The 19,770-nt window shown below is 53.8% G+C and overlaps 1 protein-coding gene and 1 pseudogene across 4 annotated transcripts in view; one reads left to right on the top strand and one right to left on the bottom strand.

Annotated features, from left to right (window-relative positions):
* SLC12A3 (solute carrier family 12 member 3) overlaps window positions 1–12,297 on the bottom strand; it is a 38,353-nt gene extending 26,056 nt beyond the window's left edge. For 2 of the 4 annotated variants that reach the window (XM_057713092.1, XM_057713090.1), the window contains exons 1-10: window positions 12,016–12,297; window positions 11,425–11,568; window positions 9,857–9,932; window positions 9,050–9,145; window positions 8,599–8,738; window positions 8,122–8,232; window positions 7,085–7,196; window positions 6,141–6,271; window positions 1,256–1,340; window positions 150–304 (exon numbers count right to left, since the gene is read on the bottom strand). In XM_057713092.1, the coding sequence (XP_057569075.1) occupies window positions 150–304; window positions 1,256–1,340; window positions 6,141–6,271; window positions 7,085–7,196; window positions 8,122–8,232; window positions 8,599–8,738; window positions 9,050–9,145; window positions 9,857–9,932; window positions 11,425–11,568; window positions 12,016–12,297 (1,332 nt within the window). Of the gene's footprint in view, window positions 1–149; window positions 305–1,255; window positions 1,341–6,140; window positions 6,272–7,084; window positions 7,197–8,121; window positions 8,233–8,598; window positions 8,739–9,049; window positions 9,146–9,856; window positions 9,933–11,424; window positions 11,572–12,015 lie in introns of all 4 variants that reach the window. The other 2 variants (XM_057713091.1, XM_057713089.1) reach the window with 1 other exon arrangement.
* A 6,977-nt stretch (window positions 12,298–19,274) lies between these two features.
* LOC130839177 (60S ribosomal protein L39-like) lies at window positions 19,275–19,429 on the top strand (annotated as a pseudogene).
* Window positions 19,430–19,770: the final 341 nt, after the last annotated feature.

Here is a 19,770-nt window from a genome sequence, read left to right on the forward strand (position 1 = left end):
CCCAGTGCCCACCAGGGCAGGAACTGGGCCTGGAGCCCCTACCTGAAGCCCTTTTCCTCAAGCCTGGGGCCAGCCCCATAAACCTGGTCTACCCCCGCCCGTTCCAGCCTCCACCTGGCCCTCTCTGCATCTGGCGGGGCCGCGTGTACCTGATAGTGGTTGATGAGGCCGTAGCGGCAGCTGTGCTGCAGGGAGCACTCCGTAAAGTTCCAGCCGTAGCCACAGGCCAGCCCGTCGCAGGCGCCTGAGCCGGGGGTCACCGTGTCATTCAGGACCCCAGAGGCATCTCGAACCACACAGGAGCCTGAGGAGGAAGGAGGGTGTGGGGCGCCTCCGTCCCCTCCGCTCGCCTCCGCTCCCACCCTGAAAATGCCGGCCACTTCCGCAGAGGGTGAAATGCTGCCGACGGGCCAGCTCCCCCGTCACTCTGTAATGATGATGATGGTGGCGATTTTCGCTATCACGCAGGAGCACGTTCAGCCTGCCAGGCCCTGTGTCAAGTACCTTAAACACCCCCCTGGGAAGCAGGTATTACTATCACTTTTAATGTCATTGCCATTCTACAGAGGCACAGGGAGCTTAAGTGACCTAAGGTCACAGTGTCCTCCTTAACGTGGAGACCTGGATCTCAGGCCCTGAGGGTGGCTGTGACCTGGGCCATGTCCCTTGGTCAGCCGTGAGGAGCTCACCTCACATGGTGGCTACTGGGAGCAAGAGCGTGTGTGAGAATCTCAGTGAGAGGCAAGCAGCAACAGCCCAGGCCTGGGTCCAAAGCCCACTTCTACCACTCAGGCTGTGTGACCTTGGGCAGGTCACTTAACCTCTCTGAGCTCTTGTTTTCTCCTCCGTCAGATGGCAGAAATGATAGTGCCTGGATTAAATGTAATAAGGCAATGTAAAGGGCCGAGCACGTGGTAATAAGTCAGTTGCTAGAATCACCTTTCTCCTCCTCCTCCTCATCATTGTTTTTAATCATTACTCCTAGAGTTGGGGCATGATTTTTCCTTTAGGATTTTCACACCCTGGAATCTGTAACCTGAGGTTTGAAGGGACCAGAGGAGCCTGGGGTGATCCCCCTTCGCCACCACAAACTACCCTCCACTATAAAGACGTTCTGGTTGCCACCGAGATGCCCCCAAAATAAAGTTCGAGGCTCCCCTTCCTAGGGTTTCCATGTCCTCCCGGCCCGGCCCTCCCTGTCAGAGAGCTGAACCGCACCCTGTGACCCCTCCAGTGGTCTGGGCCGGTGGTTTACCGATGGTGGCTGAGATGGCCAGGTAGGAGATGGTGGTCCAGAAAATGGCCATGAGCGTTCCCTTGGGGATGGCTACAGCAGGGTCCTGGAGGAGGGAGGGAGAGAGGGCATCAGCAACCCTGGGCCTCCTCCCAGACCCTGCCCCTGTCAGGCTGAGGGTGGGGCAGCAACCCCTGACCTTGGCCCCTCAGAGCCCCCTTCCCAGGGGGTGCTGAGAGGAAGGAACCTCGAGACTGAGGACCCACGGAGGAGAACGGGACAGAACCAAGGTGACGGCTGAGGACCACATCCAGGGCCCTGGAAGCCCAAGGCAGAGAGAGGAACCCCAAGCAGCCCTGGGCCTGGTCCTCGAGGACACCTGGCCAACGCTTGCTTTGGGGGCTGGGAAGGGTAGGGTAAGGCAGAGGGCTCCTGACTCAGCCTTCCTGGGGCCAATTCCAGGTGCTCACTGGGCAGCATGCATGTCCTCCCACGCCTCGGCCCCTCCAGCCTCACAGGGATGCCGGTGAAACAACCAATCCTTGTTGAGCTCCTAAACCAGGGCCCGGCTCATCAGCTGGGCTCACTGTGTGTAATCACTGCTGCGCACCAATTGATTTGTCTGGTTCCACAGCAATAAATACATAGACAAGCCCCCAACTCTCTCCTTCCTTTTTGAGAAAGAACTCTGCTCGTGCTTTCCTGGCAGTAAGAGCAGACCTTCATGCCCACATCACGTGTTTCATTCTTTCAGACACTTCCTCAAACATAGCTTCCTGAGAAGTGGCTGGTGGGGAAACCGAGGCCAGGGAGCTGTGAGGAGGGCCCAGCTCACTGAGCCTCAGGCGGCTCAGTCCTGACCATGCCAAGGTCCACAGCCTCAGGTCTCCCTGTTGGGGGTGCTGATCCTGGGTGGAGTAACACAGGCTGGGATTTTCACATCAAGTTTCCTGTCCAGGCACAGGCCCCAGCCTGGAGGGGAAGGTCACGTCAGCCACAGGAATTCATAAACCTGCCAGCCTCCCCTGGGCCATTCTGCTCACTGCTCAGCTGGCAGGAAGAATCACAGGTGACAGAGCTTGGAGGGACCATGACACTCTTCAGCTTCATGGGCAAGTCAAAATAAAGCTGGCCATAGTCCAGCTCTCTGCCTCAAACACTCGGAGGCCTGAGCTGGAACCCATGGTTACTCTGTGATGACCAGGCCCTGAACCTGCCCTTAAGGAGCCCCAGCCCAAATGGAGGAGGTACAGGGGGGATCCTGGCAACACAGGGCACACGGTGCCTGCCATAGGGAGGACCACAGCGCACTGGGGAACAAGGCAGGGGAGACACTGCCAGGAACCCCGGCAGGCTTCACAGTGGAGGGGTTGATTGAGGCGGCTCTGAAGGCACTGGGGTGGCAGGAAGGCGGGGCAGGTCACAGAGAAGCGGGAGCAGGGGTGCAGAGCTGGAGGGAGGCTGGAGGGTCTGAAGCACCCCGGGCTGCCTAGGTCTCTGTTCTGGGGACCCTGCAGCCATGGTCCAGGCCAGCCCTGCCCTGAGAACCAGGATGGCCTGACTAGGTCAAGCACACAGAGTCCCTGGTCCCAAAGCCAACAGACCAGGTCAACCTCCCAACCCACTAGTGGTTGAACAGCACCTCCAAAAATCAACGTTTATACATACTTTTTTTTTTTTTTTTTTTTTTTTTTAAATTTTTGGCACACGGGCTTAGTTTCTCCACGGCATGTGGGATCTTCCTGGAGCTAGGATTGAACCCGTGACCTCTGCATTGGCAGGCGGACTCTTAACCACTGCACCACCTAGGAAGCCCTCAACGTTTGTACAGAACCTCAGAATATGACCTTATTTGGAAATAGCATCTTCGCAAAGGTAATTAGTTAAGACGAGGTCATACTGGATTAGATGGGCCCTAAATCCAATGACTGGTGTCCTTATAGGAGAGAAGAGGACACACAGAGACACACAGAAGAAAGAAGGCCGAGGGAAGACAGAGGCAGAGACTGTAGGGATACAGCTATAAGGCAAGGAACGTCCAGGATTGTTGGAAGCCACTGAAGCTGGAAGAGGCAAGGAACGTCCAGGATTGTTGGAAGCCACTGAAGCTGGAAGAGGCACGGAAGGATTCTTCCCTAGAGCCCTCAGAGACAGCGTGGCTCTACCGGCACCTTTGTTAGGACCTTCGGTCTCTAGAACTATGTGAGAATAGATTTCCGTTGCCTTTAGCCACCAAGTTTGTGGTAACGGGTTACAGCAGCCACGGGAAATGAATACGCCAGGCTTCCACCCCACCCTCACGTCTTGGCCTGAAATCTCAGAGCTCAGCTCACAAATCAGACACACCTGGGTCCACATCGTGCCTATTTCTTCCTGGCTGTGTGCCTTGGAACAAACCCCTTAACCTCTCTGAGCCTCCGTGTCTCTCCCCAGCCATCTGTGAAATGAGAAAGTAGCCCGGCACGTAGCAAGCAGCCATAAATGTGAGCGGTTAGGGGTGAGGACTGTGCCGTGACACACCCTGCGACAACACCAGCCTGGCACAGACCCCAGGGAGGCACTAGGAAGTCCCTTGTCTCTGAGTGCCCATCCCCTTATCAGCAAACTGAGTTAATAATGCTTCTCTTGGCCTTAGCACAGGGTGGCTGTGAAGATTAAACCAACATGAGATCGTGGTCACGAGACCGCTCTGTAAGCACGAAAGGGCTGGGGGAAAGTGAAGGATTAATGGTAACAACGACAACTTTGTCATCACCCCTTTAGGTCTCTGCTCACGTCGCCTGCTCAGAAGTCTCAGCCACCTTGTGTAAATTCACACTGTGCTCCTCCACACATGACCCAGGGATCGCTTCCCCACTTCTCTGCTTGATTTTTCTCCCCATCACTCAACCACCATCAGGCAAACTACACATTTTACGTATGTATCTGTTGATAGTCTCTCTAACTAGCAGGTCAGCTCCATGAGGGCAGGGATTTGTGTCTCTTTTGTTTACTGCTACATCCACAAGACACTGGCATCAAAGCAGGCACTCGAAAACTATTGTTTGAATGATGAAGTGAGGCCTCTTTGTTCTAGAAACTTGCATTCCAGCTCCTCCGCCACCTGTGTGTGGGGCCCTGGGCAAGCCCTGACCCTCTCTGAGCTTGGTTTGCTCTTCTGTAACATGCGGGCGATGATCGTAGAAGTTTACGGCTACCCCCCAGATACTATTTTTAAAGAAGGAGGCACCATGCCGGCCACATGGTAAAAATGACATCGACCTTGACAATCAGCCTTTAGCACTTCCTCTGGGCTGGGCACTGTTCTAAGCACTTTATGTAAATTAGCACGCTGAATCCTTACTCCCTGCCCTGGGAAGCCGGGGCTGCTTGAGTCCCATTTTACAGTTGGGGAAGCTGAGGCCCAGAGAGGTTTTAAGGGACTTGCATAAAGTCCCCATGAATGGGAGGCTGCTCTTCACTGAGGACATACTGTCCCCCCGGGATGGGCAAGGGGCCAGATCCAGGAGAAAGGGGCCCCTTTAGGGCTTGAGGGCATTTAAGACAGAAGAAGGTGCACCCCCACCCCACTCCCAGCCCCGAGACAGTTGCCTGGCCCTGACACCTGCACACTGGGCCAGTCAGTAACCTAAGAAGCTTGATAAAGCATCTAGATAAATCTCCGGCTATGATGATCTATAATGGGGCTGGGAGGGGAACCAGGCCATCTGAGCACAAGCCTGACCTCTGCAGAGACCTCGGGACAGGCAGACCAGGCCCCTGCTGGCTGCTCCCCAGAGAAGGGAGAGGAACCCGGCCAACACGGCCTCCCTCTGATTTCCAGGCCCCGCTAGAGCCACACTGAGATTCCAGATTGCCTCCAGTGCACAGTTCTTAATTCATTTAAGAAAATGCATCAAGGAGCACCTTTCGAGCAGGACTGGAAGTGGACAGTGAGGGTTCCCAATGCAGAGCCATACTCCACTGTCCATCCCCACTTGTGTACCAGCTCCTTTGATAACTGCCCTCTGGCAAAGACTCCACTGGCTTTCTCGTCTTTCAGGGCCCAGCTCCAGCCCCACCTCCAGCCAGAAGTTTGGCTGGAGCCCCTGTCACCTCAGTCTGCACTTCTCCCCCACTTTATTCGCTTTGTGCTTCTGCTCTAACACTTCCCATTTGCCACATCCCACCACTATCTATTCAACAAACAGGCACCAAGCACCTAGGATGCGTCAGACACTTAACTGGGAATAGGAACATAGAGGCAGGCCCCAGTTCTCCAAACGCGCGGGGTCAGAGACATAAGTGACCTGACATCACCATACTAGGGGAACCAAGACTCTGACAAAAGGGCTGGGAGGGTCGTAAGGATGGAGGCATGAATTTGCAGGAGGAACAGAACTCTGTGAGGGAAAGAAACGAGGACAGCAAGTTCCAGGTAGACAGCACAGCAGAGGCAAAGGCGTGGAGGAGGGACAGGGCAACAGGGGCAGAGCAGTGGGTCCACGGGGCTGGGGCAGGGGTCACGGGAACAGCAACAGTTCCCGTGGGGCTGGGGCCTCCAACGCCGAGCCAAGGAGCCGGCCCGCACCAAGATGGCAGAGAGCCCCGGGGGATGTGCTTGATCCCCGTCTGGTTTTGGAAGGTCAAGCTGCGTCAGTCTTCTCCTTAGGCTGGGAGTCCCAGGATCGAGGGGAGAGACTAGCCCATTTTGGGCTGGCCCTCAAGGCCTAGAGTGCAGTGGTGCCAATCACAACCTCAGAGTGGAGTGGGATGAAAGGGATGGATTTGGGCTGGCACGGATTGAATTGAGTTAGACTGAAGTTCAGAAGCTCTGGCCCTGGCGTCTCAGGGCCCAGCTCAGTGCCCAGTGGGACATCCTGGTAGCACAGAGCCAAGAAGCGGGAGGGACGGGCGTCCTGCTCACCTTGAGGTCCCCGGAGATGTTGGCTCCTGCCAGGATGCCCGTGGCCGAGGGGAAGAAGATGGAAAACATCCCAAAGAAGCTGCCGTCTATGCCCCGCCAGTCAGGTACCAAGTTCTGGACAAAAATGTCCGCTGCAAAAACAAGGCCTGAGTCAGAGCCTCCTGGAAGGCCTGGCCCCCTTCGCTGGGTCCAGCTGGGCAGGCTCCCATGGCAGCTCCTGGCTGTGGGAGTTGGGGGTGCCAGCCTTCCCGTGTAACCGAGCAGGACCCTATAAGGCCTTCCCAGAATTGACCCCTGCCCAGGTCTTCTGCCTGCCTTATGTCTGTAGATAAACTTTAGTCAAAGAATAAATTTAATCAGAGAAGTGAGACAATGCAGAAAGAAAGGAGAACAGTCAAGCAAGACAAAAATAATAATACTTTAGCCATTAAACAAAGTCAAAGACTTTTAGTTCCTCCTCAAGGGCTATAGGTAATATTCTGGGCCAAATGCTTTCAGCTGTTTTTGCAGCTACTGAAACCCCCACCAGGTGGGAGACGTTGACTGCCTGCTGCCCACAAGCACGTAGACCCCAGACCAGCTGGAACCAGAAGGTTGATGATGTTGACTCTCGATTACCTCACCACCCACCCATCAGAAGAATGTCGACACGCTGATCACATACACGGCAACCCTCTCCCTCACTCTTTATAAACCTTTCTCTGAAAGCCTTTGGGGAGTTCAGTCTTTTAAGCACTAGCTGCCCTGGACTCCTTGCTTGGCCCTGCAGTAAACGCAGCACTTTCCTTCACCACAGCCTGGTGTCAGTAGATTGGCTTTACCATGCATGGGCAAGCGGACCCAAGTTTGGTTTGATAACGCCAGTGCCTACATAATGGGCAAGATGGGTGGGCAGACCGTCCCTATCCCCAGAGCCAAAGGCAGGGGCCCCAACCTGCACATACCCCGGTAGCTGAAGAAGCCTTTGGAGGCTTTGTCCTCAGATGGGGGGATCAATGTCCCTACCAGGTAGTTGGCAAAAGAGACCATGATGACGAGGAAGAAGAGCACCTGGGCCTGGGAGGAAAGGAGGCTGGAGGTCAGATGGTCTGGTCCCACCTGTTCAGGGAGCCCCAGGTGCCTTACTCTCTCATTCATTCATTCATTCATTCATTCCACACCCATTCTAGGAGGTGGTGATATAGCAAGGCTCCTGTCTTGCTGATAAATAAGGAAGATGAATCTAGAGTAAGAACAGGGGGTGTCATGGGAACTGGGTTGGGGCTATGGTAGCAGGTGGCCTGGGAAGGTGTCTTCAAGGGTCCTAAAGGAGGAGGATAAGGGAGCAGCCAAATGATGGGGCATAAGCTTGGTGCATTCAAGGAACAGTGGGAGATGGCGGAGCTAGAAGTCAGAGCGAGGGGAAGAGAGGTGGCAGGGGCCAGGGCTGTGCTGGCCAAGCCTGCCAGCTGTGGTCCAACATCTCTTCCCTTATTTCATGCTGAACTTCTGATCTGGGGCTGGGGACAGGTTCAGATGAAGACCACATCTCCCCACCCCCCTTGCAGTGAGGTGTGGCCATGGACCACGTTCCAGCCAACGGGATGTGAGCAGAAGGAATGTGCAACGTCCAGGCTGGGCTGGAAAAGGAACGGGAAAGGGGATTCTCTCTTTTCCACCCTCTTTCTCCTTCCTGCTGACTGGGCTGTGGACATGGAGGTGGGGGCCATCGTGTGCCAGGTGGCTGGGAGCCACACCCCAGGGATGGAGAGGCCACAGGATGGAAGGAGCCTGGGTACCTGGTCCCCAGAGGCCACACATCTGGACTGTTACATGAGAGAGAAATGAAAGATTCTGGCTTAAGGCCCCCTTCCTTAGGGTCTCTGTCAGAGCAGCAGAACTTAAAGCCCATCTGACACACGCAAGAGGCAGAACCAGGACCGGGACCAGGTCCTGAGACTCCTGCTTCTGCGCTTGACCACACCCAACATCCTGTCCTCACCTTGGACTCCCACTCCATGCCAGCCAGGGAGATGGCCAGCAGCACGGTGACGGTGACCACACCGATGATGCGGATGTCATTGGTGGGGTCCACGATGGGCGCGTTGTACTCCTGGGGGAGGGGACAGGCCAGGCTGAGTGCTCCCTCTGAACACCCCACCCCTCCAGGCTCCTCCACCTTGATTCACCTCATTTATGGGTGCCTTCTCATAGGAAAACACAAATTCAAGCCCCTTCCCTGCCAGCGTGTCCTCCAAAGCAGCTACTGCATGGGCTTGGACAATCTGGCCCTAAAGGTGATTTCTGGGAATGGTCTTTATTTGAAGAGATTATCATAGTCACCCACAGTAATCAGACTGGCTTGGTCCCTAATGGCAGAACTGGGCAGAGGGGTAGGAAGGCCCGGCCCAGATGGTGTGGAGGAGAATGCGACAGGCTGCCCAGGCTCCCTCTGCCCGGGGTCCAACCCCCACCTCACCTGGAGCAAGTCCCGCACGGTCTCTGCGAAGCCCACGGTGTGCATGGCCACACCCACAGCGTTGGCAAAGGCAAAAATGAGGCCGATGGAGCCCCCTAGCTCTGGGCCAAGACTCCGGGAGATGAGGAAGTAGGTGCCACCTATTGGGGACAGAGCCAGGAGCCATGAAACCAGAGGAGTCAGCTGGCTGGGGTGGACTTGGGGCAGACAGAAGCTGAGGCTGGGAGGGGGTGAGCATGGGACCCAGGGGGTCCATGGTGCAGGAGACAACCAAGCCCATCCCGTGGGTGTGGAGAGACTGCCCAAAGCCTACATCTGGAACCAGAAGGAGTAGCCTGGGGTGTCCCCGTGTGGGTGGGGTGGAGGGTAGGGAGTGGTTCGGAGACCCGTTCCTGGGGCGAAGACCCGGGGACCCACACGAGGAGGACGTTGGGGGTGGGGTGGGGCCCACCTGACTTGACCTTGCCGTTGGTGGAGATGGCGGAGATGGAGAGGCCCGTGATGGAGGTCACCGTGACTGACAGCAGGATGATGATCCAGGTCAGGACTGTGGGGCAGGTGGGGAGATGACTGCCCCAAAGCTCCATCAGGGCAGCTCCCAGAGGGAGCCACGTGAGGAACCTGAGTCAGCCAACTGATTCACCATCTTACTTAAGTCACTTTCCTTCCCTGGGCCTCAGTTTTCTCATCTGAAAAATGGGCCTCTGTCTACCTCCTGGTATATTCTGAATAGTCAGGGAGCTGATAAGCCAGCATGTAAAGGATCATGACATATGGAAGGGGCGGTATCCTCCTTTAATAATAAAAAATAAAGTTATAGTTACCGCTTGATGAGCACCTCTGGGTGCGAAACCCTGTGCTGTTTTACGTGCATCAGAGGAATCCCACAATAGATCTGTGAGGTGGGGAGAGTCATTGTCCCCATTTTACTGATGAGAAAACCAAGGTTCACAGAGGTTAAAAACTGTCCAAGGTCACACAGCATGATATAGAGCTAGCAGCTGGTCTGTCCGCAGTGCGAGTTCCTAACGAAGATGCTCTGCAGGAGAAATTGGGCTCCAAGAGGTTTAGTGAGTTACTGAGGGCAAACTGAGCCAGGGAGGGCCCCCAGGTCTGCCGACTCCACGTCTAGTGCTCCTCAGCCACACTGCCCTGACCTCTGTCACTGCAGGGGCCCTGTAACCCAAGTTCAAGACTGCTCCCGTGGAGGACCAGGACCCGGGCGCACCTTCCCCCTCCCCCCAGAGGCAGCACTCACCAATGCCCGCCTGGCCGGTAATCCAGGGGAGCCGCAGATAGAGGATCACACCCCAGATATTGAGCATACAACGGATCTGGGGGGAGAGGGGGGTCAGAGGCCACCTGGGCTGGGTACCCCAAGGCCAAGCACATAAGTCCCTGTCCCCAGTCATGGCATGGCATCGGCACCTACAGGACACCTGGGCTCTTTCTTTGCTTCACCCACTTCAGTGGGTGCCCACTTCAATGCCCCTCTGGCTCTGTAGGGCAGGCAGGGGAGGGGTACCCAGAGACCCACCTGTCCCTCTGACCTCTCCTGCCCTCCTTTCATTGAGGCCTGAGGGTGGGTAGCAAGCTTTATCCCTCCTCACCCCACTCCAAACCCTGGCTCCTGTGTCGGCCAGCCCCAGTCACGGCCCAGTGGCCAGCTGTTGGCCCAGAGCCTGGCATTTAGGGAGAACTCAGCAAATGCCAACTGAGACAATGCCCACATACAAGCAGAAATCAGGGCTCAGGTTGCTGTGACTTCAGCTTCCAAATTTAAAGCAAAGCCAGAGACCACAGCTGAGGCTGGAATTCCCACGTGGAAGGGGTTGGTATTGTCTTTGGCCCCGGCCACGTCTTGGGGAGGAGACATGGCATTTACAAGCCCAGGGGATTCTGGTTTCTTTACTTTTTCTCTTTTTTTCTTTTTGTCTTTAAATTTTTTTAATTAAAAAAATTGAGGTATAGTTGATTTACAATATTATATTAGTTCCAGGTGCACAACATAGTGATTCAAAATTTTAGGCCCAGGAGATGTCTAAGGCCCTTCACGTGCTCTGAGGTACTGAATGGCGTGGCGCCCACACCAGGCTCTGGGCACCACAGTGAGGGAGGAAACCCAGACTCTGGATGACGGGCCTCTGGAGCTAGAGGGGGTGGACCATTTAGATGGAGAAAGAGACACAGCCAACAGGCAGTTGGCAGAGTTAAGGTCAGAACCCAGGCCTCTTGCTTCCCAGAGCAGGACTAAAGCTTTCTCCTAGATCTCATGTGACCTCCTCTGTAAAGTCCCATAATGTCTTCCAAAGGCAAGTTCATTAGAGTGTTTTCTATCTCTGGACTTAAAACAGCAAATCTTCCCCTTCCCATCACAGAGAATGAGAAAAAAAAAAAAAAAGAGCTGTGGATTTGTGTTTAGTGCTGCCCTCTGGTGGTTCTTTGGGGAAACAGTTTCTCCCAATAACTTCAAGGCAGGCATTCAGCCAAGCACTTTACATCTATTAATTCATTTAATGCTCATCATTTCACAGATGAGGAAAGTGAGGCAGAGACAAGTTAAGTAACTTGTCCAAGGTCACATGATGAGTGAGCAGCCAAACGGAGATCTGCTCCAGGGCCAGATCTCAATCTGGAGGGTAAATGGAGGTCAGGAAGCAAAAAAAGCAGAGAAAATTTGAGGTCATTATGCAGATGAGGAAACTGAGACCCAGGCTGGGTCTTGGATCTGCCTTGACCACTACAGCCCAAGAGTCAGAGCTGAGCCTGAATGGAGCTCTGCCTCCCCACCCCCATCCCTCACCATCCTATTCAAGCCCCACTCACCATCACCCCCTTGACCCAGCCGAAGCGCACGGGCTCCTCAGGGTTCTTCTCACCATTGGTACCTGCCTCGTCCTCCACCAGCCCATCCGTCATCTCATGGCTGGGCCGGCTATCAAAGGCCAGGGCATGCAGGTGGCTGCCTTCCTGCTGGGAGCCCAGAGACCGAGGGTCAGGCAGGCAGGGGTCATGACAATCCAGCTCCCCCACCCCCTCACCCTCCACTGTCCAGCCTCCCAGGTGACAAACCAAGCAAGCCCTCTCTCTGCTGCAGACCTTCCTTACCCGCCTCTCCCCATCTCCTTTAGGTGCGTGCAACCTCTGTTTGTATACTTCCACTAACTAGGAGCTCATTACCTCTCTGGGCAACCCTAGATTGCCTGACTGGGTTGCCAATGACTGGGCAATAAACATGACAACATGTGCCCAGAGCTATGCAGCTCCCATGTCTGCATTTCATGTGGGCCTCTCAACCCACAAAGAAGACACCTGTTTGTCTCCATGACACAGATGACAAAGCCGGGGCTCAGAGAGGTTAGGTAACTGGTCAAGGTCACACAGCAGGAAGGGCCACTCCTCTGGGATGGTGTTTACCTTGAGGAAGGAGTGCAGGTCAGCCAGCGTGGGCCGGACCTTTCGGGGCTCGCCGGGCAGGGTGCTGTTGGCATAGTGCTCATAGGCGGGCACCACATCAATAGTGTTGTAGCCAAAGGTGCGCATGTAGAAGGTGCTGCCATGGGTCAGGTGGCTGGGGTGGCTGCTGTCATAGGCGGTTGATGGGGGGGGTTCATCGCCCCCCAGCAACGTGCTGATGGTGAAGCGCCCACTGCACAGAGCAGGGTCCCTGGGCGTCTCCGGCACTGGCAGCTCTGCCATTGTGGCTCTGGGTGTCAGGGGAGGGGGCCAGGGTCGGCGGGGACACGCGGGGTGGCTTTATAGGCTGGGCCCACAGCAGGGAGGAGGAGGGGAGGTTGGCCCAAACCGCCCATGGCTGGTAAGCAAGGTCCCTGGACAGGGTGGGAGGCAGAGCATGTGCCTGCCGCTGTCCTGCCCACCATCTGATCGCAGAGATAGCAGCCTGGCCTTGGACTGGGAGCCAGTTGCTGGCTCGGCAGGGAAGGGGGCACGCCCAGCCCCTGGGTCCTAGAGAGACTCTTCTGAGTCTGGGGGCAGCGAGTATCAGCAGCCGGACCCTAGGAAGGCATACTCACCAAGAGGATCCTTAAGGACTCTACAAGGGACCCCAGAGACAGCCTGATGACCTGAGGACCCACTCTACGCAGCTTCAAAACCCTCTAGTTTCAGTATACAGTATTTAGTTTTATTTTTTATTTATTATGTTTGACTAGATGAATGGTATGACATTTAAAAAGATACACACACACACACATATATATATATATGGTTAGTTATATATATATATATATATATATATATATATATATATATAAGGTTAGTCTCTCTCACTCAGACCTCTGACTCCAGTCTTGTGTGTCCTCCAGGGATATCTCAGTGTGTATAAGCCCTTATGTACCAGCAGCCCCAGCCAGAGTTCAGCAGGTACCAATTGTGATCTGCAGCCACCAGGGGACCATTGAGCCCCTGGGGCTTGTGGCTGCCCAGTGGTCTACAGGGCAAGTGGACACTCACCCCACACACTCTGCTTCTCTGCTTACAGGGCCACAGGGGTGTGAAGCCCAAGGAACCAGACCCCCACCCCAACCCGCCACCCTGGGGCAGCCCAGACAGAGCACCCAGCTCCCACGGCAGGCAAGGGGCCAGGCCCCATCCCAGCATTGGGCCAGGTCGGGCTCCAGGTTTGCCAGCAGCCCTGAGGACACCCCTTGAACACACAGTGGCTGTGAGAGCATCACTCTAGTCAGCAGAGGCACCAAACCATGGCAGGGGTGGGGGCTGAAATTTCAGTTGGAGGAGGTGAAAGTGGGTCAGGGTTTGGAGAGATGAGTTAGTGAGGTGGACACATGATGTGCCATCAGAAAAGAAGGACATCCCCCAGCTGCTGGAGGGATCTCAGCGGCAGCCCCTATAGAAATGGGCTTGCCTATGGCCAAGTTCCCCCAGGGAGCCCTCATCCAATGATAGGTGTGGGATGCAAAGGCCTGGTGCCCTGCCCCTGGCTCTGAAGGGCCACCCCAGCTCCAGAAGTCCCCAGGGTCAGCTGAGGTTTTGTCCACACAGCAGCCCACTCCTCCATCTGTTCTGTCCTGCTTCCTTTTCTTCTCCCCAGAGTTACTGACCCCAAGAGCTCTACTGGTGAGTGCTGTGCAGGCTCACCTCTGTCTCAAGAGTATACTTCCTGGGGTGGGTGGCCTAGTGCTCACAGGAAAACCACTTGTCCCTTTGTCATCCCTGCTGGGTTTTTGGATCTTTCGGCCATTCACCTAACAAACCTTATTGTCCATCGACCATGCCATGAGTGGAGACAGGAGACAGAAACACAGACGGTGGGCACGGGCCTACGCTCACAAGGCTGCAGAGCCAGTGGGGGAAACAGACCTGGAAAGAGATCAGCCCCACTGTGTGATGAGGGCGGCGATGGGAGAGATGCCCCTGGAAGGGTGGGGACAACCAGGAAGGGGACAGACCCCCAACCAGAGTCTTGGAGGACAAGCTGCTCCCCTGGAGGCAGGGGATGGACAGAGGCCTCAGGGCCGCCACCAGCCCCAGGCTTCTGAACTTGGCTAACGCTCAGGCTCCAGCCCTCCTCATGAGGGACACGGAGGGACACACGTTCTCTCCCTCCCTGCCCTGCCTCTCAGTCCTGGGCCAGGCTCTCAGAGCTCACATGGGTCCCCAGAGACCAGATCTGAGATGCTCAGAGCCCCTGGGGCTCCAGGACTCCATCAGCGAGTCAGCACTGGTGGACTGAGAACTTGCAGGGGGTGTGGCTGGCTTATGCTGCCCCCTCACTCCCAGTCCAGAGGGGCCCAGGATAGGAGGAAACAGAATGTGTTAGGGTAGCAAGCTGCGTTAGGGAATCACTCTCTAAGATGGGGGTGCTTAAATGGGGGTCCAGGAGCCCCACCAAATTGTAGACAAGTTTTCATACCTAAGTGCATTTTTCTGGGGCATACATTTCATCCAACTTGCTGGAAGATCAGCCCACAAGGGCAGGGACCTGGGCCCATCTTGTTCACAGATATTCCTAAGCAATCAGAACAGCACAGAGCAGGTCCTCATTAAAAGCTTGTTGAATGAATTACAAAGGGAACCCAGAACCAAAGAGGCAAAGAGAGGCTGCCATAGAAACTCTTCGTGGACAGAACTACTCCAGGGGGTGAGGACAAAGGGTAGGTCCTCGGGGTCCTCCCAGCTCAGCCGAGCTCGGAGGTGAGCTGAGGACGACAGGTCCTCTACGACAAACCCAAAAGTTTATGATCGCTGTGCACTGTTTTGCAAAGTTTATATGTTTACTATGTGTTCATTTTTTAAAAAAGACTCTTCTTGGGGCTCCTTGTAATGACCTCCTGACTTGCCTACTCCTTCCCCAGGATGTCCTGCCCCTCCTCAGAGGGGTTTCTGTGGGAGTGTGTTCCCAACCCCCACGCCCGCTGCCAGGGGGGTGAAGGCTCCAAGGTGAGGACCCCAGGGCCAGGGCCCCAGCTGTGGTCAGCCCCCACCCCATCTGCCAATTACTCCCTCCCTCCCATGGGCCCCAGGGCAAACCTGACAGATCTTATCACCCTCGTGATCTTTAACTGCCACTTGACTGGCGAAAATCACAGCTGCCCAACACCCCCTTACGCTGTCCCTACACACCCTGTCCCCAGAGCAGCTGTGGAAAATTCCTGATTAAGATCTCAGGAGAGGAAGTGGCTGGAGGGGCCAGGGCTGGTTTCCAGAAGCATTGGGGCCCCGGCAGAGTGAGGGGCCACAGCTTTGCTGGATGACCTTGAACAAGCCACTTCCTCCCCCCTCTGTAATTTCCAGGCCTGGGTCAGCTCCAAGGTCCCTCACAGCCCTGGAGGGGAGAATTTGCTGCTTCCAGAAGGCTTTCCTGCACCCCCTACACCTGCATCTCTCTGCGGTGGGGTGGGATTTAAGCAGGACCCCTCAAAAGTCTTATCAATAGGATAGTTGAAGGGATTGTTGAACTCCTTGTCCCAAAACACAGACCCCCAAGAAAGAGGCTTCCTGCCCTTGAATGGACGTCCACCCCTTTGAGAAATGCTCATAGAGGCACCTGTCTTGATGGGGGCACCATGTGGGTCACACATGACTCCTGCCTTCCAGGGCTTTGGCTGCCAGGTTGCCCAGAGCCCTTCGGGTCTGAGACCCAGGAGTGGCTGTTGCAGGAACACTGAGCAAAGCCCTGGGATTTGGTCTCCGAGGGCTGTCAGGGTCCTGCCTCAGTTGTCAGTTTCTCCGGGGCTCTAAGCAAGTCACCTGACCTCACTGAGCCTCAGCTCCCTTAGCCCCCTCACCCCCCTCGGCCCCCCAGATGGAAAAAACACCCACACCAGTGCTGGTCTCACTCCCTCGAGAGCCCCTGGCTGGGTGACTTAGGGCCCCTGGCCTCTCCTGTTTCTCAGAGGAGGGAAAATAGGGGCAATAAAGGAACAGAAAGACTCAGAGTCAGGAAAATCCCTGGAAATGAAAACCCCAGGCACAGGGTGCAGAAATGGTGAGGACAGAGGCACTTAAGCCTTAATGCACCAGGGCTGGAACTCGCAGTCTAGCTTGGCAGACAAACCAGCAAGGAGATCATGGCAACTGGCTAGCAGAGGGGGGAGGCTGCCTTGGAGGAGGGGGAGCTGGGAGAGGAGACATAGGCAAGGATGGAGGGGATTCTGGGCATGGGGCTCGGGAAGGGGGAGGTCAGTGGGAAGGACCAGGTGGTGGGACAGGAACTCACAGTGCTGTGGGGGGCGAAAGAGGGAAGAAATGGTGGGAGATGAGGCTGAAAGGGGTCCGATGGTTTCTTCAGTCACACATGTTTATTGAGTGCCTACTGCATACCACACCGTCTGCTAGGCAAGGGAGGTACCACAGGGAAGAAAACAAAAGGCCCTGCCCTCCTGGAGCTCACATTCTAGTGGGAGAGACAGACAAGCAGAAAACAAGCAATCTTTATAGAACATTAGTGATAAGTGCTATGAAGAAAACAGCTGTGTTTTTTTGTTTGTTTGTTTTTTTAAGGAGGGGCATTTAGACCTCTTTGAGAGTGAAAAATTTGAGCTGAGCTCCAACAATAAGAAGGAGCCATAAGTGAGCAGGTGTGAGCACAGGGGTTCCAGACAGAGAGAAGAGCATGTGCAAAAGCCCTGGGGTAGAAGAGTGGTTGGGGTTTCAAGATGGTGAAGAGGCCGGGATAGACCTGAGGGACTGAGGAGATGGGTCTGAGACGTGGAAGGGGGGACATCAGGCTTTACAAGCTGGGGTTAGAAGTCACATATTCTATTATGTGATGGTCAGATTTATATTTTTCAAAGGTCATCTTGGCCATTGTGTGGAGACTGGAGGAAGGGAGGCAAGGACCAACTAAGACTAGCGGGGCCGCCAAGGGTGTATGAAGGTGGCGGCCGGGCTGGGGAGTAGCTGTGGATGGCAGGGTCATGAGAAGCGTTGTGAGTCGAGATTTATTCTGAAAGCAGAGCTGATAGAACCAGCACATGGATTTGTGTAGGACGGGGATTGGAGAGAAGAGGGGAACAGGGAGGACTCTATGGGGGAAATGTGGTGTCATTGCTGAGTAGGGAAACCTGGCAAGAAGGGCCTTGAATGCCAGGGTAGGAGGCTGGGCTTTGTCCTGGGGAATCAGATCTCATCTGCTTCTGGAAAGATGGTGGGTGGCACAGTGGGGTGGTGGGCAGTGCCAGGGATAAAGGGCAGGGCCAAGGAGGGCCGGGAGGGGCTATGGCGACAGTCGGGCAAAAATAGACAACTGCCCAGCTCTGAGCCTCTGAATGCACACACACTCGACCATCTCACTGGAGTCTCTGACAAATACTGACTCTGTGGCCCCTACTGGGGATCCTATGGGCCCGGGGCCGAAAGGTGGTGAGGGGCCGGCATTAGTATTCTTAGAAAGGTCCCAGGTGATCCTGAGCAGCAGTCAGACTGAGACTCAATAGGATAAAGAGAAAAATTTCCCACACACAGACTGCTCCCCCCACCAATCCCCACCCCATCCCCACGTCCACATCTGCCCGGGTCCCACGAGGCTCGCCTGGAGAGGATGGGTATGATGCAACCCTGGTGTCGTGAAATAGCCGGGTAAGAGGATGCGCTGCTCGTCGGCCTGATTCACAACACCAGCTGCAGCAACGATACCAGAACTTGGCGAGCTTCCTCCTCTGGATGTGGCTCTGAGGCTTCGAGGCAGTGATGATGAGCCTGTGCAAACATTCTCCCCTGCTGACCGATGACTGTCCTGGGCCAGCACCATGCAGAGGCCTAGGACTGTGAATGATGGAGGCTGGGTCCCTGCCCATGGGGGGGCGCACAGACTTGATGGTAGCGAGGACATAGGGAGCAGACACAAAACCCTGTACACAGTTAAGGGGGCACAGCAGCAATTGAGGTGTCAGGCACTGGAAACGTGTGGGGAGCCAGAGGCTGACTGTGACCCCTCTAAGCAACCAGGACCAAGAAAATTGGGATTTTTTTTGAGCCTTGAAAACCACATAAGTGTGTCTATTGCAATCTTGGTCCTTCTATCTGGACAGTATTATTGCAGTTGAACACTGAAGTATTTTGAAGCTACTGGCAGCTAAAGCAAAAGGGAAACATGCTTGATGATTAAGATATTTTCATTATTAAAGGAACAACTCCTGGTTCCTTTTTCTTCATGGTTAGACTTACTTTTTTAAAAAAGCCTTTTTAGCCAACATTTATTCCACTAGTAATTGTAGGTATTAATAATGTATTAGACACAGTCTGGCTATTTTGGAGGATACACAGAGGACAGGGCATGATCATTGTCCTCAAGTAGCATATAATTCATCAGAGGAGGTAACAGCCACAACAGCCACAATCCAAGGTACAAAAGCATAAATCTCTGGATAAAATGCTACATGGGTTCAGAGAAGGGATGACTTCCTCTGGCTGGGGTAATGATGGAGTGGGATATATGAAGTAGCACAGTTAGAATAAAGGCCAAAAGAGATAAACAATCATTTAAGGCATGAGAGTGTCATATGTTAGCTTGGAGCTTCCTGGCAGCCAAGGCAAAAAGTAGAATTATAATCAGTAGTTACTATCTGATAAAAAGAGGGAGATTTCATCCTCTCCACCCCCCACTTCCTCTTCTCATAAAGAAAATAAATCACCATCGACCTAGGCTTGGAAAAGTTTTCAAAACAAGGGTGACCTAAAGCAATCTCGAGAAAGAAAAACAGAGCTGGAGGAATCTGGCTCCCTGACTTCAGACTATACTACAGAGCTACAGTAATCAAGACAGTATGGTATGGCACAATAACAGAAATATAGATCAATGGAATAGGATAGAAAGCCCAGATATAAACCCACACACCTATGGTTACCTAATCTATGACAAAGTAAGCAAGAATACACAATGGAGAAAAGACAGTCTCTTCAATAATAGGTGCTGGGAAAACTGGACAGCTATATGTAAAAGAATGAAATTAGAACACTCCCTAACACCATACACAAAAATAAACTCAAAATGGATTACAGACCTAAATGTAATACCGGACACTATAAAACTCTCAGAGGAAAACATAGGAAGAACACTCTTTGACATAAATAATGGTAAGATCTTTCTTGAACCTACCTCCTAGAGTGATGAAAATAAAAACAAAAATAAACAAATGGGACCTAGCTCTTTTCTCTTGTCCACCATCCTATGTGCAGTTGAATTTGCTCCTGCCATGTCTTCTTACAAGACTTTCAGGATCAAATGATTCCTGGCCAAGAAACCAAAGCAGAATCATCCCATTCCCCAATGGATTTGAATGAAAACTGGTAATAAAATTAGGTATAATTCAAGAGAAGACATTGGAGAAGAACCAAGCTGGGTCTATAAGAAGCCTCACATATGAAGTGGCACACATTTATGCTGTGTCAAGGCCTTGCACCTCACCATATCACTTAGATTTTGACCACACGACTGCTGTCTGAACAGCCACAGGTGTTTTCTGAGAGAGATGAAATTGCTTCTTCTCCTGCTGTCAGTGTTGCTCAACTAGTGCTTTGGCTTAGTAGTAAATATGTGAGAACTTTTGTTGGGAAAAACAAAACAAAACAAAACAACAAATGGGACCTAATGAAACTTAAAAGCTTTTGTACAGCAAAGGAAACCATAAATAAGACGAAAAGACAACCCTCAGAATGGGAGAAAATATTTGCAGACAAAGCAATGGACAA

The sequence above is a fragment of the Hippopotamus amphibius genome, chromosome 16, assembly GCF_030028045.1.
Source record: "Hippopotamus amphibius kiboko isolate mHipAmp2 chromosome 16, mHipAmp2.hap2, whole genome shotgun sequence".
NCBI classification, from domain to species: Eukaryota; Metazoa; Chordata; class Mammalia; order Artiodactyla; family Hippopotamidae; genus Hippopotamus; species Hippopotamus amphibius.